Below are 22,586 nucleotides of genomic sequence, written 5' to 3' on the forward strand. Positions count from 1 at the left end.
AGTGTAAACGGTAAGATGGACTCATGTTTCACTGTTTCAGTTTTTGGATCCAGATCGCCCACACGTTCTTCCCCCCGAGCTGCTTGAGGAACCAAGTGTTGCTCCTGAAACGGAGAAGTTGGTCCAGGCTGATCAGCCCTTGTTTTCGGGACAGTCGAGTCTCGTTCCCATGGTGAAGCGTTCCGACTTCGCCCAGTACATTCTGGGAAGCGCACGTACACTGCCAACACAGAGCAAACACACTGAACTTTTCTATCAAAAAAATGTCACTGATAATACAGTATACACGTGCAGATTTGTGCACTCTGGAGCTTCCTCAGTCGAGCTGATCGTGGTGTGTAGGCATGCTGTTAGATCATTATGGAAACCAAATAAGCTTGTGAGGACACTTGGCTGCTCCCCAGGAAGGAAAGCTAAGATTTATGTTTATGCATAGTATTCATTGGCTGCTTTAATGTCAGTAATGTCAGTCCTCACAAATGTTTATGTTAGGTGTAGGTATTAAAACTACACTGTCTTCTGTTGCTTGTGGTCCTCATATACACTGTTCAGGTACAAATGTTTGGTTAAAACACAATCTGTTTTATTTATACGTCTTTCTTTTTAGGATAAGGAGGTACAGCATGCGGTGGAATGGACGAGGATGAGCAGAACCGTTACGTGACTCAGCTGAAAGAGGAGTTTGACAGCTGTGACACTACAGGCACGGGTTACCTGGATAAAGAAGAGCTTACTGCACTGTGCCACAAGCTGAGTTTGGATGCCCATCTACCTCTACTGCTGGACATACTGCTTGGGCCACAGCATTATGCAAGGGTGCTGATGCATGACTGCATTTGAATCTTTTAAATCCAGCAAACTGTGCTAGTCAATGTTATAATCGACTTATATAATGTTTAACTAACCGGTTATGTTTCTGTTTCGTTTTTAGTGTCTTCAAACATATAAAAAATAAAGTGTTTTAAGAGAGAAAATCTTTACATAAAGCAGAACGCTCGAGGGCAGCTTTCATTATACTTAAAGTTTGCTATTATAACTTTGATTATAAATCGAGCCTTTACAATTATAAAATGTACAATATCTTTATAAATATTTGATAAGTACATTGATTGTCTTATGATTATAGGTCAATTTCGAGGAATTTAAAGAGGGATTTGTAGCTGTGCTCTCCAGATCGTTAGACTTTTCTACATCTGAAGAGGAAAGCAGCTACCTTGAGCCAGGTACATCTTTTTTAGACCGAATTGGAGTGATAAAGTGTCTGTTTGTATGCTGTTCAGTGTCATTAGGTCATCATTACTGTAGTAATTCTTGGAAGAAATGTTATTATACCACAGAAAACAGTTGATCATTCGTTTAACAGTTAACAAGAAACAAAAAACTCGACAATGTAGTATCATGGCTATACTGTTGTTTTTGCACTTTTAAATAGTTTTTTTTTTATTATTTTATTTACTGCAATTGGTCAGCTTTCTAATTATCACATTACAAGTGCAACTGGAGATAAAGAAAGAATTTCCCCAAGTTTGCTTTCTCCCAGACACAGCTGGTGTTTAATAAGCTATGATGAGCTACCTGAGATATTCCAGATCTACATTCTTAAGCTTATTTGACATCATATCTGCTTTTATAGTCAAAATTAGTATGTTTGTTGTATGACTTTAATCTCATGTTTATCAATAATGTTCTGAGCAGTCCCAGAGGAGGTGAGCCCAAAGTTTGTGAAGGGGACCAAACGATATGGACGCAGGTCACGACCTGATAAATCCACTTCGGTGGTGACTGACGATACAGAGAAAGATGAGACCCCCTCTACTGGTGTGAGGAGGGCCAAACTTAGACGCTCCACCTCACTAGAGAGTGTAGAGGTAAGAAGTTTCACTGTCAGTCTGTTTTCAAGGATGTTAGTCGTGCCATATCAGAGACTGCATAAATATTTATTCTAGCTCGGTATGTTTGTAAATGACAGTGTGTTGTATTCTTAGAGGTTTTTGTGTGTTGGCTAATGCTCAAGGTTGCTTTTAAAAGTGTTTGTAGTTCAACAGCAGAGTTCGAGTGCTGCATACCTGAATCACTGACTCCAGCACTAAGGGAGTGTGAGCACAGCTGCTCGCTACTCAGGAAGTGTGGTAATGTGGAATGTGCAAGTGGCTGCCTTTTCTCCAATCTCCACCTTCACCAGCTCTCTGTGTTACTGTTGGCTCAGGATCAAAGAACAGTTCAATACACTTCTCGTTCTCCTTCTGCAGTGCAGGAGTACTGGTTAAAATAGGGCCTCTTTGTTACTCACTTTTTCCTTCTAGATATATTTTACGTTCTGTCAGTCTTCATTTTTGAGAGAAAAAAAATACTGTGATGGAACCCCTCCCATGCTCAGACTCTGCTTTCTGTTTGCTTTTTGAAGCATCGTATTACCAGTTCCCCAAATACAAAAGGTATTGTTTGAGTTTGCTAGAAAAAAGCTAACTGTAACCACCTCTTTGTTTGAGATCCATCCGTGTCAGTGTTTAAAGGGGGGAGAAAAACTCAAACTAGCATTGTTAAGGGTGTTAAGGCACATTCTTGACCCAACAGTGGTCGTTAGAAACCACTTGCCTTAAAGAAAAAGTGTCACTCTCCTAGTAAGAGGTGTCTCTGTCATAACACACGCTGTTCCGCAAGTCAATCATATTGCAGTTTGTATTGGCAGAGAACACAAGTAGCCTGTTGTTTATAAAATATTCGAGCCAATGTCATTTTAGTGCTGTATGATTATCTGTTAGTGATTTGGCTTTAAATGTTGAAATTAGAAGTCTTGTTTGGTTGAATTGGGTGGAGACCAGGGTGAAGACACACTGCTTGTGTGAGTCTGTGATACACTGTAATCAGGACTGCTCGTCGCTGATTTTAGAAACACATATTTGCATACCAAATTTTCTCCCTTTCTCCGTCTCTGCACTTTTGAAATATGTAGGACTTTTATGTAACCCAGTCAGCACAGACTATTCTAGCAGCCTGAGGGAGTACATGGGTTTTTAAGCAGCTTTTTTGGAGTTATATGAAATGGTTAGCATTGCTGTGTGGTGAAGAGGAGAGATTGCAAAACAATATTTCGTCAAACAGTACGATCTTTTAAATGACAAACGTTTGTTTAATCATAATAAAAAGCAGCTTCATGCCTACATATTTAAATAATAAATGCAACTTGAAATGAATAAAGACTGAGCTGCTGTGAGTGTCTGTGCAGGAAGGGGATCAGTAATCAGAGATTTCATATCTTTTTGGAATGTTTAGTGGAGCCACTCTTGTTATGTAAATAAGTGAAGTGATTGCCAAGTAAATATATCTTTTAAAGGCATTTCCTGTGTTACATGTAAAATGATTTGCTGTATATATGATTTTATGTTACAGGGAGACACATACAATTTTTATTACATTGATAGTAGCCAAGACATATTCAGTGACTTCTGAGTATTTAAAAAAAAAAAGTTATTCATTGTAACTAAAACACAGACCTGAATACTGTTTTGGCATTGTAGATCTATATACAGACATGGTCAAAAACATGTGGAGATAAATATTTACCGGTGCCAAACAGGACAGTTCAAACAGCTTTAATAGGAGGTCAAATAACTGAAGCCAACAGACTTTGGAAGTACTTAAGTATTGTTCATTTTTTCGGATGGTCTAAACAGGATCCTCTTTAGCAACTGCATTTTATTCGCATATTCGCATTTTGTATGGTCAAAAAGAGAATAATGCTTTTTAGATCCAATAACATTTTAATTTGTATTTTGATGATGCAGTATGTAAGCTCAAAGTTTCTAATTCAGCACTATTGTAATGTTGAGGCTTTTATTGTCATTTGTAGAATCCACTACAAAGCAACAGTTAAGTGAAAGTGTATGTGAGACTGAATAGAGAGACTCCATTAGGGAAGGAAGAAAGCAGGATACTATGTATGAGGCACAGAAGAGCCAAACAGTCTGTGCTCTCTGCTGGAAAACTGTTTGTGAACAGTTATGTAATGCTGTTCAATACCTCAAGATGATGAAAATTGAATGTGGCTTGCATGTGTTTTCTATTGGTGGAAGCTGAAGAGAGATCTCTGTTTGTCAGGAGTGATTGGATTGATTTGCTCTGTGGATGTTTTCTGTATGTACTGCGTTGACATGGTCATTAAGCTGCAGGTGTAAAACTATAGTTGTATTTTGTTGTTTATTGACAGTATTGTGGCAATGTGTACAATGTGTTTAATTGTTTGTCACTGAGGTTGCATGTGCAGTATATTTACTTTGAAGAAGTGGCTGTAGTACACCTTTAAATAGGTGCTGCTTAAGTGATATTATGGACCTTAATGAAATGTACATTAGTTGATCAATGTCAATTTAATTCATAGAATATATACTGTATATATATATATATATATATATATATATATATATATATATATATATATATATATATATATATATATATATATATATATATATATATATATATAAGTTTAGAGTGCAACCACACATTGTCAGCAATTGTAAATTTGTCCTAGTCCATAGTGTCTGACATATTAGATTGTAGATGTAATATTTCTGTTGGTAATAGAAATAATAGACAATTGTATAGGATGTCTTTGGGTGCGGTGGCATTAAATTGTCCCCTCACTTGAACTGAGAGACTCAGTCCAGTCCAGGCTTGTCCATGCCTTTGTGCTCCAGGCTCCATAAAGACATGAGTTGCCAAGTGGAAGTGGAAGAACAAAAGTAGCATGCACAGAGCCCTGACCTCACCCAAACTTTAGATTTCATTGGAATGAATTGGTGTTCTGTCTGTGCCTCAGACCTCCAAAAGTCATGCCCTAAACCTTTCCAGAAGAACAGCAAAGAAATTCTTCACGATCAAAAACCACATATGACATTGTCCATAAACATTTGGCCATAGGAATACACCATATATATGGTGGTAGACATAGTACACAAAGCATGTACTTGAGTAAAAGATACATGCCAGTAAAAGTGCTTCCTTAAAGCTATTTTTGTACTTTTACATGAGTAAAAGGGAGCTGAACTATATGTTTGTGCTAAGTAGATCCCACCAACTGCCAAGGGCAGTTCTAGCTTGAATGACGCCCTGAGTGAACAATGCCATGACCCAAAGTCTCCCTCATTGTTTAGTTTCAGCTTTGAGAAGCTCCTCTCTGCTTCAGATAATGTCATGAGATGAGTAATACATACAGTATTCTCAGAGCAGTCCACAAATTTGAATAGATATCTAAAACCTTCCTTTTATGTATAAATATCACCCTAAATGCATTTATTGCACAATTAAATACTTTGTGCACAATTCATTAAACTCTCAGAACCAAAACCCATAAAACTACTTGGCTAATTGTAGCCATAAGATACATACAACATCTATACCCTGGACCTATTCAGTACAATCACAGAAAAACTTTGTGACATCCCCTATTTAAAGGTAACCAAATCAATAAATGCTAGTTTACTACAATCCAACAATCCAATTGTTTTGTTGTTCTACACATTATGATAAACTACATACTATAAATTATAGTTATGCAAGCTAAAAGAAATATTATTTTTCTGTGTAAAAGCATAGCAGGCAACAGCATAACTTAAGTGATATACAGTTATTAGCCTATTTCATTAAAAGCATTAGCCTTTACTATCCCCAAAACAAGAGGAGTGATAGAGCTGCATACACAACTTTATCTTTTGCACGTTTCCCCCCTATTTCTTCTTTTTTTCTGAATTGGGCTGCCCAGGGATTTTTTTGTCATCCATAATTTAATTTGGATTCAGCTGTCCTTACTGAAGTGACGTCACGCCAGGTCTTGTCAGTTCTCCCACTGGAGGTTGTGGTGACGTCACCCAATCCCCCGCCTCTCCTTTCTGAGAATCTATCGATTTTTTTTTTTTTGTGGATGCTTTGTGCTGCCTCCCTGAAAGATGCCGCCCTGGGCAACTGCCCATGTCGCCTATGCTTAAATGGGCCATTGCCAAGCGCCAATCAAAACAAGTTTAAAACCGAGCACACGTTCTACCCTGATTTTACCAGTCTTTTTTATCCAATCATAAATAAAGGAACGACGAAGTTAAAGTTTTCCCAAATGGAAACATTTAAGTAAAGTACAGATACACAAAAAACTACTTAAGTACAGTAATGAATTACAATTGCTTAATTACTGTTCACCACTGGGTATATTTAACACAAAATGTATGACACTGTAAAATATGCTACATGTTAAGAGAATAGCCTACATTATGTGGACCAGAATCCACTAATTCCAGTGAGCAGTCAGGAAGGAAACTGTAAATCTACAGGGACCGCACGAAGAAGACAAGAGACATCATTGTATTCTGCTGTCTCAGAGTTATTCCTGCTCACTGTAGCACAAGTGATGCTGGCAGTTTTGAATTTCCCATGGCCAATTTTTTTCTCTCCCTTAACTTAATCAATCCATGAGGATTTTATGGCATAGAAGCATCTGTTACCTTTACCAGTATGGATGATTTAATCAGCTGTATTTATTAACTTTATTTCAGAGTTTGAAGTCTGATGAAGAAACAGGGAGTAACAAGGATACATGCAGGGAACAACAAAGTGCCGTTCAAAATTCCCTTCATTTTGAGGCACAAGGTAACTTTTGTGGAAACTTTATAGTTTTATACAACTCAACTGTAATTATCAAGCCCTTTTTATTTAATAGTTATTTCTGTTAGAGGCAATATAAATGTGTAGCTAAAAAAACTCATATAGTCCTGTGCCTAAAAATGTATAAAAGCTGGAGAATCCTCTTAAGTACTCAAAACAATTTGTTTGTTCAGGCCAGTTAAAGCGCTGGAAGCCAGACAGCTCAGGAAATCGGAAGCACTCCAGTGGTCCATGCCAGGATATAACAGATGGGCAGGTGAGAGCGGTTTGGAAGGAGCTCGGAGTTGGAACTGGAGGCTCGCTGAACAAGCAAGAGTTGTCACTAGTATGTAACCACATCGGCCTCAAGGATCTACAATTTGAGGTACAGACACAAAAAAGAACAAAGCAACCTAAAATATGGTGACTGGCACAGCCACTAGTGATAGTAAAGGAGTTGCACTTTGTTGATACAGTATGTAAGATGCATAATCTGTCAGGCTCAAAATAGGATTTTGTTATATCATAATAGAAAGTGTTTGTGTGCACTCTTTCCACTGTGTTTTGGGGGAAATTCCCAGCCAGTCCACACCTCAATTTGGTAACGATTCACTTTTGTGGAGAAGCAGAATCTACCCCTTCGTTTAAAATACCTCAAGTGGAGACTTAAGCCAACATTTTTCATGTCACACACAATGTTGGGAGCAATTACATTCCTGTCACTTATTTATTAAAGGTCTTGCTCTGGCGTGTCAAAATCGAGTGTACAAGAACAATTCCAAGCACATAATCTATAGGAGAATCACACTTCAGGTGGATAGGCAGACTGGAATTCCCCTGTTGTTTCGAGTTACATGAGCCAATGCCAGGCTTTTTTTTAGCTTGTATATACAGTACAAAGCATCACAGTTGGTGCATTCCCCCAAGTATGTTTGCCCATGGTATGGTGATTAATAGTGGTGAAAGATTAAGGAAGAGCTAGCTAGTGGTTGGAAACTGGCAATGACTGTTTCAATAACAGTAAAGCAGATCAGAATGACAAATGCTTTAATACGTTTTATTTAATCTTATTTAACCTTTTTTTTGGGGGGCCGAGTTTAACCCTTATGTCTGTACACAGGAGCTAGACAGTCTCTTTAGAAAACTGGATAAAGACCAGGATGGGAAAGTGAGCCTTACCGAATTCCAGAGCGGTTTGTTTATACATGGAGATTTGCCTGAACCCAAAGCTGCATCCACCCCTGCCCGTCTCATTGCCCGCTGCTCTTTCTCACAGGTCAGTATGCTTAAAACCATCCTTCAAAAGCCTATGTTAAGTAATATAAATGTACACAATATCCTACATTTATAAATCTGGGGACTGTATTCATATGCTGACGGTGGCCGAGGCTTTTTCATTTACTTTAACTTGCTCTCTGAAGGATTTAAAGGCTTTCATTAAAACACCAAAGTATGTATTATTAATATGGTTTTAGTCGATTAGATTTATTTTCAAACAGGCAGAAAACCTAGGCAGCTAAATACTTACCTGTGCCTAACAGGATGTTTTAAGGCTCCATTACCAGGCCAAATAACTGTGGCCAGCAGATGCTGGAAGTAATTAAGTTAACAGGGAAGGTGGAGCTTTCTCTGGATTGTAGCCTTCTGACTATAACAAAGAGTGGATTTCTGCAACCACAGTCATGTGAAACATGAGCACAATGTATTGCACTTCCAGGATGGTATCTGGGCTGCATTTACTAACATGGGACATTCAAGACAATTTTGACTCTTTCAGTGACAGCACTCTGGACTTTCCTGAGGTGATTCGGATAATCCAGACATATTATATAAAACCACGATGGTTTTTCACTCTGAGATCATTTTAAAAGCACATTCTTTTTTTTTTTTTTTTAAAGCTTTTGAATGCACATTTATAAGTACTCCATTATGAAATTAAAGAAGGAAAGTAGAAAGTTATATAAAAATTGCAAAATGTGTTTCTGGTTTAGGTGAAATGATTGTTTTAATTTGTTCAAAAAGTAGGCCAAGCCGTTTTAAAGAGCTTACAGCTCACAACTCCAGCATGCTTAAGATTATTACTGCTATGTGAAACAATGTAATTCATATTTGTAAGGCTCTCAGTTGATTATTAGCCAGTGCCTCGTGAAGGCATGGGACTGATTAGACGCTAAAATGTTTTGTATTTGTGTTTTTCTTTTACTTATCTGTCTTGAGGAGAACCAGTAGAACTGTGCTGTGTATAATGTCATTACCTGTGATCTTTCAGGATCTTGAGGAGCGAATTCTGCGCTCCACCTCACCCTCGTTGCTTTCCGCCACAGTGGGACAGCGACTTCTCTCTAGGTTGGATGATGGCTCGGGCTGCACTAGTCCTGAGAGTCTCATTACCTTTTGGACTGAGGAAGGAATTCATAACAGCAGCGATATCCTTCAGGTTATATGTCTGGATATATATATATTTTTTTATGTGTTTTTGAGTTTAAAAAAATAAAATCGTATTGTATTAGACCAATAGCATACTTAACATTTTATATTAGCATCAACCATTAGGCCTGTCTCATGGTGGATGTATGCTTGCATGATACTAATAAAACACAATTTCTTAAGATATTTAATTTTTGTAGTAAATATTTTAAGTGTAAAATGTTTATACCACACCATACTGCACATGGACACTTGGAGGACAATCACTAAATTACTTTAATATGTACTTCCATTATCTGCCATACTCATTCATGTATATACATATATTTTCTATATATCTAATATAGTTTATACTTTTTATTTATCTACTTTTTTTATCCTTAAATTCTATTCCTTTTTTATGCTTGAATGTTGGACAGTCATACAAAGCATTTCACTGCATGTTGTACTCTGTATGTGTGTGTGATTTAAATAAAATCTGATTTTGATTTGAAGTTAAATGTACTATTAGGTTACAATTTGTATTGATGACTACAATTATTGCAATGTGGTCAAAACGTCAAAACCTTTTGCATTGAGAAAATAATTCCAGCCAATAACTTTCTTAAATTCCCATGTAGACTTTGGATTTCTCTTTGGAAGATCGGTTGAGCCTGACTGATCTCACACTTGCCCTTGACAATGAGCTGCTGGTCAGTGGCAATGGCATCCACCAGGCTGCACTCATCTCTTACAAGGATGAAATTCACTTCCTTCAGTAAGTTTTTATTTTAATTTTTTATTTTCATATTCACATCTGTTTATTATTACTCGTCTCTCGTCTATTATGTGGATCTGCTACCCATATGTGAGGCTTCACCAAACTGTGGCAACATAAGTGAAAGACCAAAACTTTCATTCAGTGAAACTAAAAGGTTCTATCATATTCCATCATAATAATGTGCCTGTAAAGTCAGTATGCTAAGGTTGTTCGGCAGATCTCTGACTTTCCTGACCTCAAATTACCGCAAAACATTCTGGATGAATTAGAATGTCATCTTTTTCTTGTATACTTACTTTATTAATACTCTTTTGCTTAAATGGGCAAATACCCACAGCCATGCTTTAAAATCTAGTGAAAAATCTTCCAAGAAAAATTTAGGTTAGTAAAAAATAAAAGGGCCACCGAATATGGAATTGAATCTTCAATAAGCAAATATACAGGCGTGATTGGTCATGTCTCCATTTACTTTTGGCCATTTAGTGCATAAGATTTTTATGAGGTGTCCGCTACATTGTCTTCATAAAACGGTATATATTATGATGATGAAAGTTAAGGTCTGCTTGTTATTAAAGTTTTTTTTGGTATTGTGATTTCCTGATGGGATGCTTCTTGTATATGTCCATTATTAAGAGCACTGGCAAATCAGGCCTGTCAAGAGAGGGAGAAAGCCAAAGCCCATTTGGAACTGGCAGAACGTCGTAATCTCCAGCTGGTCAGAGAGATCGATGATCGCCATGCCACCATGGAGTCACTTAATGAATCCAAGATCAAGTAAGCTGCTTCTGTACATGTTAAATCTGCAGTTAGCTTAAAATCGGTTAATTATTGCTAGATCTGTGCTCGGTTTAGGGATTTGGAGCAGGAGTTCCGGGAAAAACTAAGTACCTTGAGAAATGAGACGGAGCAAGAGAATGAGATGCTACTTCAGCAGGTGGAGAAGGAGCGAGACAAGCTGAGGGAAGAGGTGGAACTCTTCAAGGGCCTAGAAGTCAATTTGCAGGAAGAAGCCACTACTGCCATTAAGGTAATAAGATATAATAGCCACGTTTGCTCTGTAATTCAATAAGTTTGCAGAAATACCTTATTTTTTAAAATATTAAGTAATTTGGCTGTATTTCTCTAGTTGCTTTTGTGTTGTCCTCATTCTTTTTCTGTCTTGTTGCATACCATTCCGGCATCTTGCACTTAGAGCTGATCGCTGGTGGTGTACATTTCTGTGTGGTGTGGTGTCAAGTTAAGCATTTGGCAATCTGACTTTATAGGAGAACAGTCGTCTAGTGGAGGAGAACTGTGCCCTGAAAGGGAAGCTGACCGAAGCTGAAAGCACCATCTCTAAACTAAAGAAGGATCTAGATCATGTTCTACATGACAAGGTCAGCAATTTTGTCTGTTTTTTCTCAGATGTTTGACCATGTTCCATTTGTCAGTAGTTAACAACTCAAGTTGTTGTGACTTGTAATACAATTGTGTTTGCTGTGATGACAGTATGGTGGTTTAGATCCCAGCCATGCAGGATTGATAAGTCGAGAAGAGCATCTCTCAGGGATCATAAAGGAGTATGAACTGCAGTGCAGGGTGAGCCTGTTTTTGTGTGACATTTGCATGCTAATGTATGCTTTTTAAAAAGCATACTTAATTAGTAGCAGCTTGTTTGACAATTTGAATCTTCACATTACAAGGGCAGAAAATAAAAGTTTAAATGCCTTGGACATGCATGGATACACACTAGTAAAAACGTTAGTGTTTTAGTAGCATTAAATATATTAATACATTATATATATATATATATGTGAGCACTTTTTTCAAGCATTTAGCTTTGGTTGGTTTCACTCTGTGTTCATGCTATGTTTCTATGCCACTGAATGACACTGTATGTGTGCATCAGGAGCTGCAGGACAGGAATGACGAGTTGAGCTCTGAGCTGGAAGTACTGAAAAATCAAGGTTCAGGAAGGAAAACCAGACAATCAAGAGACAGACTTTCTACTCAAAGCTGGTCTAGCCGCAGAGCACTAACCACTGAGTCTGATTCTGGTAAATTTAATTGAAAAAAGTTTGTGCTTTCAAGATAAAAAAAAAAAAATTCGATTTTGGCCAGGGAGAAACAATTATTTCAAAACTGCTTATCTATTTGCCTTCTAGATGACCCTGAAATAAAAAGATGCTCTTCTCCCAAAACCAAGAAATGCACGAACAAGAATGGTAAGCTATTTTGGAAATGACATGAGTTTTATTAAACAAGGATGGGAGATTGAGTATGCTGACTTTCATATGTTGTCAGCATTAGGTTCATTAGAAAGTCTAGCCCCTGTTGTGAGCATTGAGACAGAGCTGGCAATGGAGCAACTCAAGGAAAGATATGAACAAGAGATTCAAGATCTGAGGATACAGTTGGAGACCAAGGTAAACAACAATTACAGCTAAAATTCTTTTAAATGTTTTTTAAACTTGCTTTATAAAAAGAAAACATGCCTGTAGCTGAAGCAACTAGAAGAACCTATTAACTATTTAATCTTGTGCTGAATATTCCACAAAGAGTAACTTATTATGCTTTGCAGGTAAACTTCTATGAACGCACCATAGAGCTAATGAAGCAGAACATGGAGATTGAGCGTAAGGAGATTGCCCAGAGCTTCAAAATGGAAATTAGTGAACTCGAGGAGCAGAAAGCTCTTGCAGCGCAACAGCTTGAGCAGCTACGCCATAGTACACAGAGGTTGGAAGGGGAACTAAAGATTAAGAATGAGGTCATGGCTTGGGGACCTGAACAGGAGCGACGGGTTCAGCGCGAGCAAGCAGAACTGGAGCAGAACTATGCCCGTGAGATTAGTAATATTGTGCATCGCCTCAGTGCCGAGAAGGACCAGCTGGAGGCAGAGCTTAAGCTGAAAATGGACCAGGAAGTACTGCTTGTTAGGTGGGTTTTAAAAATTTTTCATATGTTTTGTAGAATCTGTAGGTGATTCTAAGGAAACGAGTTATTTAAACGAGCTATTGAATTATAAATTTAGTTGCACAGTGCAAAATGGATAGAAATGGAGATGATACAATAACAATCTTTTTGGGATGGGGGAAAAAAACTAATTTCTCCAGGCCACAATCAAACCTTTAAGTATACATGTGAATGATTCTATTTTAATCTCTCTCTCCCTCTCTCTCTCTCTCTCTCTCTCTCTCTCTCTCTCTCTCTCTCTCTCTCTCTCTCTCTTTTATTTATATATATATATATATATATATATATATATATATATACACACATACACTATATATATATATATATGTGTGTATGTGTATATATATGTGTGTGTGTGTGTGTGTGTGTGTGTGTATATATATATATATATGTGTGTGTGTATATATATATAGTGTGTGTGTGTGTGTGTGTGTGTGTATGTATGTATATATATATATATATATATATATATATATATATATATATATATATATATATATATATAGTGTATGTGTATATATATATATATATAGTGTGTGTGTGTGTGTGTGTGTGTATATATATATATATATATATATATATATATATATATATATATATATATATATATATACAGTACAGACCAAAAGTTTGGACACACCTTCTCATTCAAAGAGTTTTCTTTATTTTCATGACTATGAAAATTGTAGATTCACACTGAAGGCATCAAAACTATGAATTAACACATGTGGAATTATTTATGGAATTATATACATAACAAAAAAGTGTGAAACAACTGAAAAATGTCATATTGTAGGTTCTTCAAAGTCGCCACCTTTTGCTTTGATTACTGCTTTGCACACTCTTGGCATTCTCTTGATGAGCTTCAAGAGGTAGTCACCTGAAATGGTCTTCCAACAGTCTTGAAGGAGTTCCCCGAGAGATGCTTGGCACTTAATGGCCCTTTTGCCTTCACTCACTTTGTCCAGCTCACCCATAAATCTCGATTGGGTTCAGGTCCGGTGACTGTGGAGGCCAGATCATCTGGCGCAGCACCACATCACTCTCCTTCTTGGTCAAATAGCCCTTGATGCCTTCAGTGTGAATCTACAATTTTCATAGTCATGAGAATAAATAAAACTCTTTAAATGAGAAGGTGTGTCCAAACTTTTGGTCTGTACTATGTGTGTGTGTGTGTGTGTGTGTGTGTGTGTGTGTGTGTGTGTGTGTGTGTGTATATATGTATATATAATATAATTATATATATATATATATATATATATATTAGTTTTTAGAATTTTTATTTTTACCATTTTAGTGTATTTAACAACAGCATCTTTAATACTAAACACAATAACAGTATGAACGCTACATTTTAATAAAAATAATCTTTTCTTCCAAAATGGGCCTAACATTCAATTTGGATAAAAAGGTGACATTTTTTTGGCTATACAAATGAAGCCTTTTAAAATGTATAATACCATGTAGGTTTATTTTAAGAGAGCGACAAAATATAATAATCAAAGGATGTCAGGGACAAGATTATAGACCCGCACATGGCTGGAATGGGCTATAAGACCATCAGATTTCAGGAGGTTCTTTTCCAAGATTCTACAGTGCATGACCCCATTAATGTGGTGAAGTCTTCCTGTACCCTTAGCAGAGAAACAGCCCCAAAGCAGAAGGTTTTCTCCTTCTATCGCACCAACAATGGTCTTTTTCTCATTAAGCTTCGTGCTGATGGTCCTGTAGCCCATTCAATCCTTGAGCAGATCTACATTCTCGTTCCTGGTGTCTTTTGACAGCTCATTGGTCTTGCCCATGGTGATGGAGAGGTTTGAATGGAAGAGGTTGATTCTGTGACAGGTGTATTTTATACACAGTGAGGTGGTAGTCAGAGTTCTTTCTTAAAGGGACATGACTAATTTGGGTGTAATACAAATACTTTTCACTCGATCAAATACAAATTAATATATGTATGTAATATTATTAAATTTTTTTGCTAAACCTACCATAAAAAATTCTAGACTGTTCTTTCTTTGTAAAGGGGTAAATTTACAAAATCAGCAGGGGATCAAATAATTATTTCCCCCACTATATTTATATCTCAGCTCTCAGGTGGTTCCTTACTAGATTCTAGAAAATTCTGCCTTATTTCACTGTTCTCAATAGATGTGTTCAGTTACTTATCAGATGTTTTCACAGGTTTCTTTTTTTAAATGAATCACCTACATTATGCATGCTTTCCCCACTTTAGAAATTGTATTTGTATTTAAATTTTTTAATCTATTTCCTTACTGGTATCCATGGCAGTTCCACCATGACAGATTTACATAAACAATATAAAAAGTTAGCCCATTCCTCTGTACCAGGGAGGAGCTGGAGCAACAAATATCACAAAGCAAGGCTCAGTTCAGCGAGACCCTGCAAAGTTTGCTGCATCAGCTGCATGGTGAGCAAGTTCAGCTGCAGGAACAGACCGAGCAACACTGCAGGGAAATGGGTGCATGGGAGGCTAGAGTGAAGGAGCTTGAGCAGAAAGTGCGCATAGAGCGCCTTCATGGTGCAGCTCGCTTAGGGGAGGAGCAGGCTCAGATCTGCAGCAGTGCAGCTCAGGAAAGGAAGAAACTGGAGGAAAAGCACCAGGAAGAGGCTCGGCAGCTAAGAGAGTGTATTTACAAGATGCAAGATCAGGCTGAGCTACAATGTAAAGCACAGGAGAAATCCCTCGTGCTGCAGAGGCAGTTGGAGGAGAAGCTGGAGGAGATGTGTGTTCAAGTAGAGGACAACACAATGTCAATGCAGGCCCAAGATGCCCTCATTCAGAGTCTGACCTCAGAACTTAATGCCAAAGAGAGGGAGATGGACATTAAAACGGAGAGAGAGCAAAAGCTTCTCGGCAAAGTTTCTCAGCTAGAGCGCAAACTTAATTTTGAACGTGAAGGGAAGCTTTCTCAACAAAAAGTGGAGAAAAACAAAGAGGATGTACTTCTTGGCAAGGTGTCTCAGCTTGAACAGAGAATTGTGGAGGACCAAAAGAGAGAAGAAGAGCTTATTGATAAGCTTCATCAGTTTAAAGAGGAATGGGACTGCATGAAAATAGAATTGGAGATGGTACAAAAGGAAAAGCAAAGTATGCAAGGGAATTGCAATCATCTGTCCATGGCACTTGCCCAGCAACAAACACACTTTGAGGAGGAAGAGATGGAACTTGTTGAACTTCGAACCAACTTGGAAAAGACCCATGAGGCATTAAAAAGCAGAGATGAAGACTTGACCAGACAGGCTTCTGAATTAAAATTGGTAGAGATGGACAGAGAGAGACTTACGGAGGAACTGAGCAGTCAAGGCAATGTCGTGAAGGACCTTCAGGCAAAGTTTCAGAATCTCTCTGAGGACTGGGATCATTTGAATGATGTAGTACAAAACTTACAGGATTCTTTAAGCCTGGAGAAAGCCACGGCTACTCGACTCCAAACCCTACTAAACTTGGAACAAGAAGAGAAGAGCCACCTTCTGCAAGAGAACTCCAGTTACAGAAATCTGTCAGACCAACTCTCATCACAGATTGTTGAAATGGAAACTGAATCAACCAAGATTACAGAAGAGCTTGTGAAAATTAAGGTAGAATTACAGCTCAGGGACAAACAATTATTAGAACTCAGGGATCAGTTGGATGCCAAATCCAACGAGATAGGCTTGCTCTGGAATGAGGTACACCAAAAGACTGAAATGTTTCAAAATATCAACCACCTCTCAGATGAAGTACAACTTTTGACCCAGCATTTAGAGGACAAGGAAAAGGACATGTGTTCCATGAGAGAAGAGGCAGAAAACACCATTAATCAGCTTCAGCAGTCTCTGATGAACTCCCAGGCAGATGTTCAGCAAGTGAAGGAAGCATTTGAGAAGGAGAAGAGCCAGATGAAGGGGCAGTTACTAGAGATGGAGAGACTGGTCATTGCTCTGGAAACAGTGATGGACCCATCAAGTCCACACAGGTTTGTCACGTTCGGCCCAGTAGATGAAGTGATGTAGCCTGATCGTGATTGATTGTTTTGTTTTTTTTGCTTCTACAACATGGAGGCGAAGGTTCCAGTGATGTAGTTGCAAGGGCACATCTCATCCTGGATTGCGTTCATAGAATGAAATTCCATTTAACCCTTCACATTTGCATTAATCTTCCATTAATCTATAACAAGAGTCCGCATTTGACTTGCATTTTACTAACTGCCGCATTACTGTTGAATTGCTGCATGTTTTCATTTTATGTGAATGACAAATAACACATTTTAGGCAAAATGTGCAGTACCGCATCATCTCACAACTAATCTTTTCTGATTGTTCTTAAATTTGTGTGTTTTTATAATCTTCAGATGAATTATTTAAAATGGCGTAAATTGTCAAGTTTAAAATCAAAACAGGACCTCATACCAAATATCTGAAATGTTTTCATCCTACTTTTAGAGCCAAGCTTGATGAGGTTCATTCTGAGAACAGTGCACTGAAAGACAGGTTGGCTGTTCTACACCAAGATGTAATGAGGTTAGAGGAGGAAGTTAACAAAAAGAGGTATAATCTTCCTTTTTTTTATTCTATTCATTAGATGATGGTCTATCCAGAAGCGAAAAAATGTAATACAAATTACGCTCTTTATATTAAACAATGTGAACAATAATAAACTCTGTGAACAATATTATCTTTTTATATTTTGCTTCACCATCATTTAATTTCTGACTTTATGTGGTTTTTCTAATTAATATACTGTATACATAATGGATCCTTTTGAGAGGAACTGGATCTACAAAGCAGAAGATTACTTGCTTCTCAATTCGGTTTGCATTGCAATAAGCACTGTTTAGTACTACATAATTTTCCCATTTCTTCCTTTCTCATTTAGCCTTCATTTATTGTACATGACTTAGTGGATGCCTCTGCTTTCATTTGAATGGAAATTGAGGTTTGCAGCCAATTTGTGTAACTGCATAAATGTTATAAATATAGAATTTTTCTTTCAGGAAGAAACTTGAGAAGATGGATAAAGAGTATATAAAAATTCAGGAAGAAGGGGAGAGGTTGCATAAAGAGGCAAGGCGAGATTCTTTTATTACTTATCTAAACACAATTATTTGTGGGAAATCAATGCTCATTCAGCTGTGCCCTTAACAGAACTCTAAGGTTCGAGAAGAGGTGTTGGAATTAAGTGTACGAAACTTGCACCTCAGCAATGAGAACGCAGAGTTAAATTCTCGCCTCCAGTCTGACCAAGGCACAGTGCAGATGTTGACCGAAAAGCTTACCCAGGTATCTCAGGAACAAGCAGAGACATCAATTTTCATCAAACAGCTCCAAGAGACAAACAGACATCTAGAGAAAGAGAAGGTACAGCTACAAGCAAGCAAGCAGGATGAAAAGAATCTGTTAGAGTGTGAGCTAAACGAAGCTAAAGACAAGGTATTTGAAATGAACTGGACTAAATATAATGAAATTATATTTTGTATTTGTTTCTGCGTTTTCTGTTACTCTGTTAATGAAAATTCTTGAAGCAATCGATTTATACATGTAATAAGCTGTACATGTAATATTTGCCCTTTATGCATTGTGCTTGATAGCTTCAACACTTAACAGAGGTTGAGTCTGTCCTGACAAGCCTAACCCTGAAAAACCAATCACTTCTCCAGGACAAGGACAGCTTGTTGAAAGAAGCAAAAGAAAGAAACATAAAGGTGGGAAGCCTTGTCACGATTTCTTGCTTTCAAAATTGTCCTCCATGAATTTGTACTAAAACAAACAATGTTCCCATACCAGCTTGAAAAACTTCAGGAGTGTATTAATACTCTTGAAGGCCAGTCAGCCCAGCTTCAAACTCAGATTCATTCAATGTGCAAAGAAAAGGAGGCGCACATGCAGGACATGTCCACACAATGCATGCTTTTGAAGGAATCTCAAAACAAGGTGGGAACTTTAATCTAGGTCTTTAGTGGTATAATCTATATTCTCTATAATCATCATTATTGTACTGCTTTTCTTGCACAGGTTCTGGAGCTTGAAACGAGGATGCACGAATTTGTTAAGGAGAAAGAACAAATGCAACTTGTTTGTAGGATGCAGGAAGAGACCGCAGCCAGCGCTCTACAGGAAAATCTAAGGAATGTACAAACACAGTACCAAGAGCTTCTGGACAAGGTTGGTCAACTACATCTGACATGTGCAGTGGTGGATGAAGTACACAAACCATGTAGTTGAGTTAAAGTAGAGATACACTGGGTAAAATCTTATTCCCGTCAAAATATGTGCTCCTTTTTAAAACTTTCACTTGAGTAAAAGTACAACAGTATTTGCCTTTAAATGTACTGAAGTATTCAAAATACAATGAATTATGACTATAATGTTCCTATAATAATTTTTGTCAAAAGACGATTTGTGCCTAATCAACTCAGTTTATGTGAAAGACTCTGGCGTGCTAAGAGTAACATTTAATTTATTAATAGAATGATATTAATGAGTCAAACACTGATGAATATCTATTAAAATGATCATAAACCCAAAACCACCTTTTTAAGTTATTAAAAATAATTGTGCAAATAATGCCATGGGTGTTGTGGCAAGTTAGGCTTAGAGTTTTGTGTCTCAAAATGTTCTGTTGAACTGAAGCTGAAATGTATGTTGGTGCTACAGTAGATACCTCCAAAGCAGAAATCAAAACAAGTTCAAAACAGAGCTCATGCTCTACCCTGATTGGTGGCTTGCTACGTGCTTTACCAGTTATCCACTCATAAATAGAAAGAAACGACTGATTTCACAAAATGTAGTTGAGTAAAAAGTAAGATATTTGACTTGAAATGTAGTGAAGGTAAAGTACAGAGGTGAAAAAGCTTTAAGTAGAGTAATGAATAAAATTTTTATTAGGTGCATTTACATGGAGCATTGTAATTGGTTTAAAAGTCCAGTCCGAATGAAAAATACTCCAAATAAACACCTCAATCGGAATAAAAATGCCCAAACCGAATGAAATTGTACTCAGATAAACCTTACTTTAAAATTCTGCCATGTTAATGTGGTAAACTGATTACTGCCATTGATAACTCATTATTTGAGGGACACCTGGCATCTGTATCGGGTGTTGTATCGGCCCATTCATCATGCCCTTGCAGAAGATGCACACAAACTTCTTTACAAATCCCTCTACCAGTCCACACAAACATGTGAATGACCTGCGACTCATGCGAAAGTTTAGTTTCCATTCAAGGTCACTAATTTCCAGCAATACAACCTGCGCCCACCAGTCCTTACTACAACAGTCCACCGAATCTACTTTTAATCGGAATGACTGTGCGAATGTAAGCGTGGCTATTGTACTGTCCACCACTGGAATTTTTTTTTTGTTGTTGAGGCGATTGTACTAAATGTACATACCATTAAGGACGTGTAATGTGCGTTGGTTTTATTTCTTTGTAGTTGAAAGATTCAGAGTCTAAGTTACACGCTCAGGATTTAGAGCTACAGAGGATAAAGCATGAATACATCACTCTACGAAACAAACAGGCTGCGCTAGAGACCACCAAGCAGGAGGCAGAAGAGCAGGTAAGGAAGTCCTTGATGAATTGCATAACTTTAACTTTATTCACAGTTTTGTTAGAAAAAAAGCTCAGGCAAGAACAATTGCTTTTAAATGATAAAAAGAGTAAAATCAATTTAGAAGCTTACCTTTCCACTTTTTTTTCTTCCTTTCTTTTTCTTTCTCCTTTTCCTCACTCACTCACTATGTAATTTACATGAAATAATTCAAACTAAAATGATTTTTTACTTCCACAGGCTTTGATGGCAAACACTACTCTATCACTGAGCCAGGCACAGCATGTTCGTGAGGTTCAGCAGTTACAGGAACAGATTGGCCTCAATACCCGGGAACAGATTTCTGATCTGCACACTCAGCTGGCTGAGCAGGAGAGTAAAACACAGCAGCTGGAAGTGCAGCTCCACTCTCAGGCCCAGCAGGCCAGGACTCAACTGAACCTTCAACAGGTATTTAACACACACACACCAAAAACCTCTAGGGTGGATATGTTTTTTTCTTAAAACATCTTAAGGCATCGAAATCCCTAATTGCAGTCATGGGAGTGAAAAATCTTGTCTTTCAGGCGAAGCATCCAGAAATAACTCATTAAATTTTTTACACAAATATCAAAACATTCTTACATTTTCAAACCAGACTTGTTTTTATTATGTTTAATCTATTTGGTGATATGATCAATATTTGTTCTTATTATTACATGCTGTTTTCAGCCCGTCAATCTATTTCTTGTCATAGTGCTGCTTTTTCAATTTACCACTGGTGCATAATTTCCTGGTTATCACACTACAGACATAGGCCAGTTTACGAAGCCAATAATGAGAGAGGTAGAAGTCAACAGGAAGTCTAGCTAACGTGAAGGAGACAGAGGGAGTCAATGACTGAGAACAGATACATTCCTCTTCTTTTCTCTGCTTGTGTTCTTTATGGTGTTTGTTCTGCCTGAATACATTCATTAGATGATAACATTTTAAATTCTTCTGTATTAATATTATGTTCAGTTACCAGCGTGACACTAAAATAGGTAGTAGCAATTGCTACGTTTTACTTTAGTACATGCCAGAGCCCAAACTTCTTTACACCTTTTCACTTAAGTTAAAAGTAGTCAGTACTTCAACTTTTACTAGTCTGGTAAAAGTATCTGTACTTCTACCACTTAAGGAAAGGTTGTGTGTACTCTTGCTATCTCTGATCATAAGCTATTAGCAATTACCATTACTTTTCTTCTATATAAATAGGAGCAGTATGAGAAATTGATTGAAAACATGCAGGAGAGGATGGATGATGTAGAATCCAAGCTAAAAGCAGTGCATCTGATGCTACAGGAGAAGGTTAACCAGCTGAAGGAGCAGGTGCATCCATGTGTTATATTATATACTATATTATGTGCTGTTGCATCACATAATTTCTGACATTCGTGTCCAATGTTTCTTCTTATTAGCTGTCAAGGAACGTAAAGACGGATCTTCTGCTAAAAGACCTTTACATAGAAAACACTGAGCTCATGAAGGCTCTGCAGATAACCGAGCAGAGGCAGAAAAGTGCAGAGAAGTCGTCGTTCCTTTTGGAGGAGAAGGTGACCGCTCTCAACAAACTCCTGCGCAAAATTGCTCCCGCCTCACTTTCTGTTTAGAATGTGAGAGCAACAAATGTCCTTTAAGAATAATGAAATGTGAAATACAATTTTTTTTTTTTTTTTTTTTTTTTTTTACTACTACAGTGTAAATGCATTATCTGTAAATGAGGGGAATGTGTTTACTCTTGAAATTATGAAAATGCCAGTATGACACTTGCTGATTCCACCTCCATTCTTAAAACTAAACCCGCCAGTATAATATTGACAGGGTGTTTTGCTATTGTGTTACAATGGTGTTTGTATGTAATGTGACAATTTTGTGACAAATTTTAACATCTCTTCCGAGACAATTGTGTCCAAGTAAAAGATTAAGGGGAAGTTTGAACAGGCCAAATATAATGTCCTCTTGCAAATAGTAAATTCCTTTTAGTTCATTTATGGACTGTATATGAAAAATATTAAATATAGAAAATGTTTGAAAGCTGTTCGACTTCCAAAGTATTGACTCAAGAGCACAGTATTGTTCACATGTACAATTTTAATACGCATTTTGTCCTTAAACGTGCACAATCATAATGAACTACTGTACAATCCACTGTGATGCCCATAAATTATGTCTTGCAAAAAGCTGTATTTTTATTGATTCTTCTTCAAATAGAATTGTATTACATTCACTGAGTTTATTT

At 37.4% G+C, this 22,586-nt stretch overlaps 1 protein-coding gene across 7 annotated transcripts in view; it reads left to right on the top strand.

Moving 5' to 3' along the window:
• Positions 1-22,527, top strand: part of ninl (ninein-like) — a 22,780-nt gene extending 253 nt beyond the window's left edge. For 3 of the 7 annotated variants that reach the window (XM_083538982.1, XM_083538981.1, XM_083538983.1), the window contains 27 exons: positions 1-10; positions 608-816; positions 1,127-1,223; positions 1,696-1,868; positions 6,543-6,636; positions 6,825-7,015; positions 7,751-7,906; positions 8,900-9,067; positions 9,678-9,814; positions 10,451-10,591; positions 10,670-10,844; positions 11,083-11,193; positions 11,306-11,395; positions 11,706-11,853; positions 11,962-12,021; positions 12,101-12,222; positions 12,378-12,736; positions 17,219-17,323; positions 17,770-17,839; positions 17,921-18,205; positions 18,364-18,477; positions 18,560-18,706; positions 18,788-18,937; positions 20,210-20,335; positions 20,567-20,776; positions 21,563-21,676; positions 21,766-22,527. The exon at positions 1-10 is cut by the window's left edge. In XM_083538982.1, coding sequence (XP_083395108.1) covers positions 634-816; positions 1,127-1,223; positions 1,696-1,868; positions 6,543-6,636; positions 6,825-7,015; positions 7,751-7,906; positions 8,900-9,067; positions 9,678-9,814; positions 10,451-10,591; positions 10,670-10,844; positions 11,083-11,193; positions 11,306-11,395; positions 11,706-11,853; positions 11,962-12,021; positions 12,101-12,222; positions 12,378-12,736; positions 17,219-17,323; positions 17,770-17,839; positions 17,921-18,205; positions 18,364-18,477; positions 18,560-18,706; positions 18,788-18,937; positions 20,210-20,335; positions 20,567-20,776; positions 21,563-21,676; positions 21,766-21,957 — 3,918 coding nt within the window. In that variant the 5' untranslated portion in view covers positions 1-10; positions 608-633 and the 3' untranslated portion in view covers positions 21,958-22,527. Of the gene's footprint in view, positions 11-607; positions 817-1,126; positions 1,224-1,695; positions 1,869-6,542; positions 6,637-6,824; positions 7,016-7,750; positions 7,907-8,204; positions 8,433-8,899; positions 9,068-9,677; positions 9,815-10,450; positions 10,592-10,669; positions 10,845-11,082; positions 11,194-11,305; positions 11,396-11,705; positions 11,854-11,961; positions 12,022-12,100; positions 12,223-12,377; positions 12,737-15,123; positions 16,753-17,218; positions 17,324-17,769; positions 17,840-17,920; positions 18,206-18,363; positions 18,478-18,559; positions 18,707-18,787; positions 18,938-20,209; positions 20,336-20,566; positions 20,777-21,562; positions 21,677-21,765 lie in introns of those variants that run through there. The other 4 variants (XM_083538978.1, XM_083538979.1, XM_083538984.1 and 1 more) reach the window with 4 other exon arrangements.
• The last annotated feature ends 59 nt before the right edge of the window (positions 22,528-22,586 follow it).

The sequence above is a fragment of the Silurus aristotelis genome (assembly GCF_946808225.1).
Source record: "Silurus aristotelis genome assembly, chromosome: 4".
NCBI classification, from domain to species: domain Eukaryota; kingdom Metazoa; phylum Chordata; class Actinopteri; order Siluriformes; family Siluridae; genus Silurus; species Silurus aristotelis.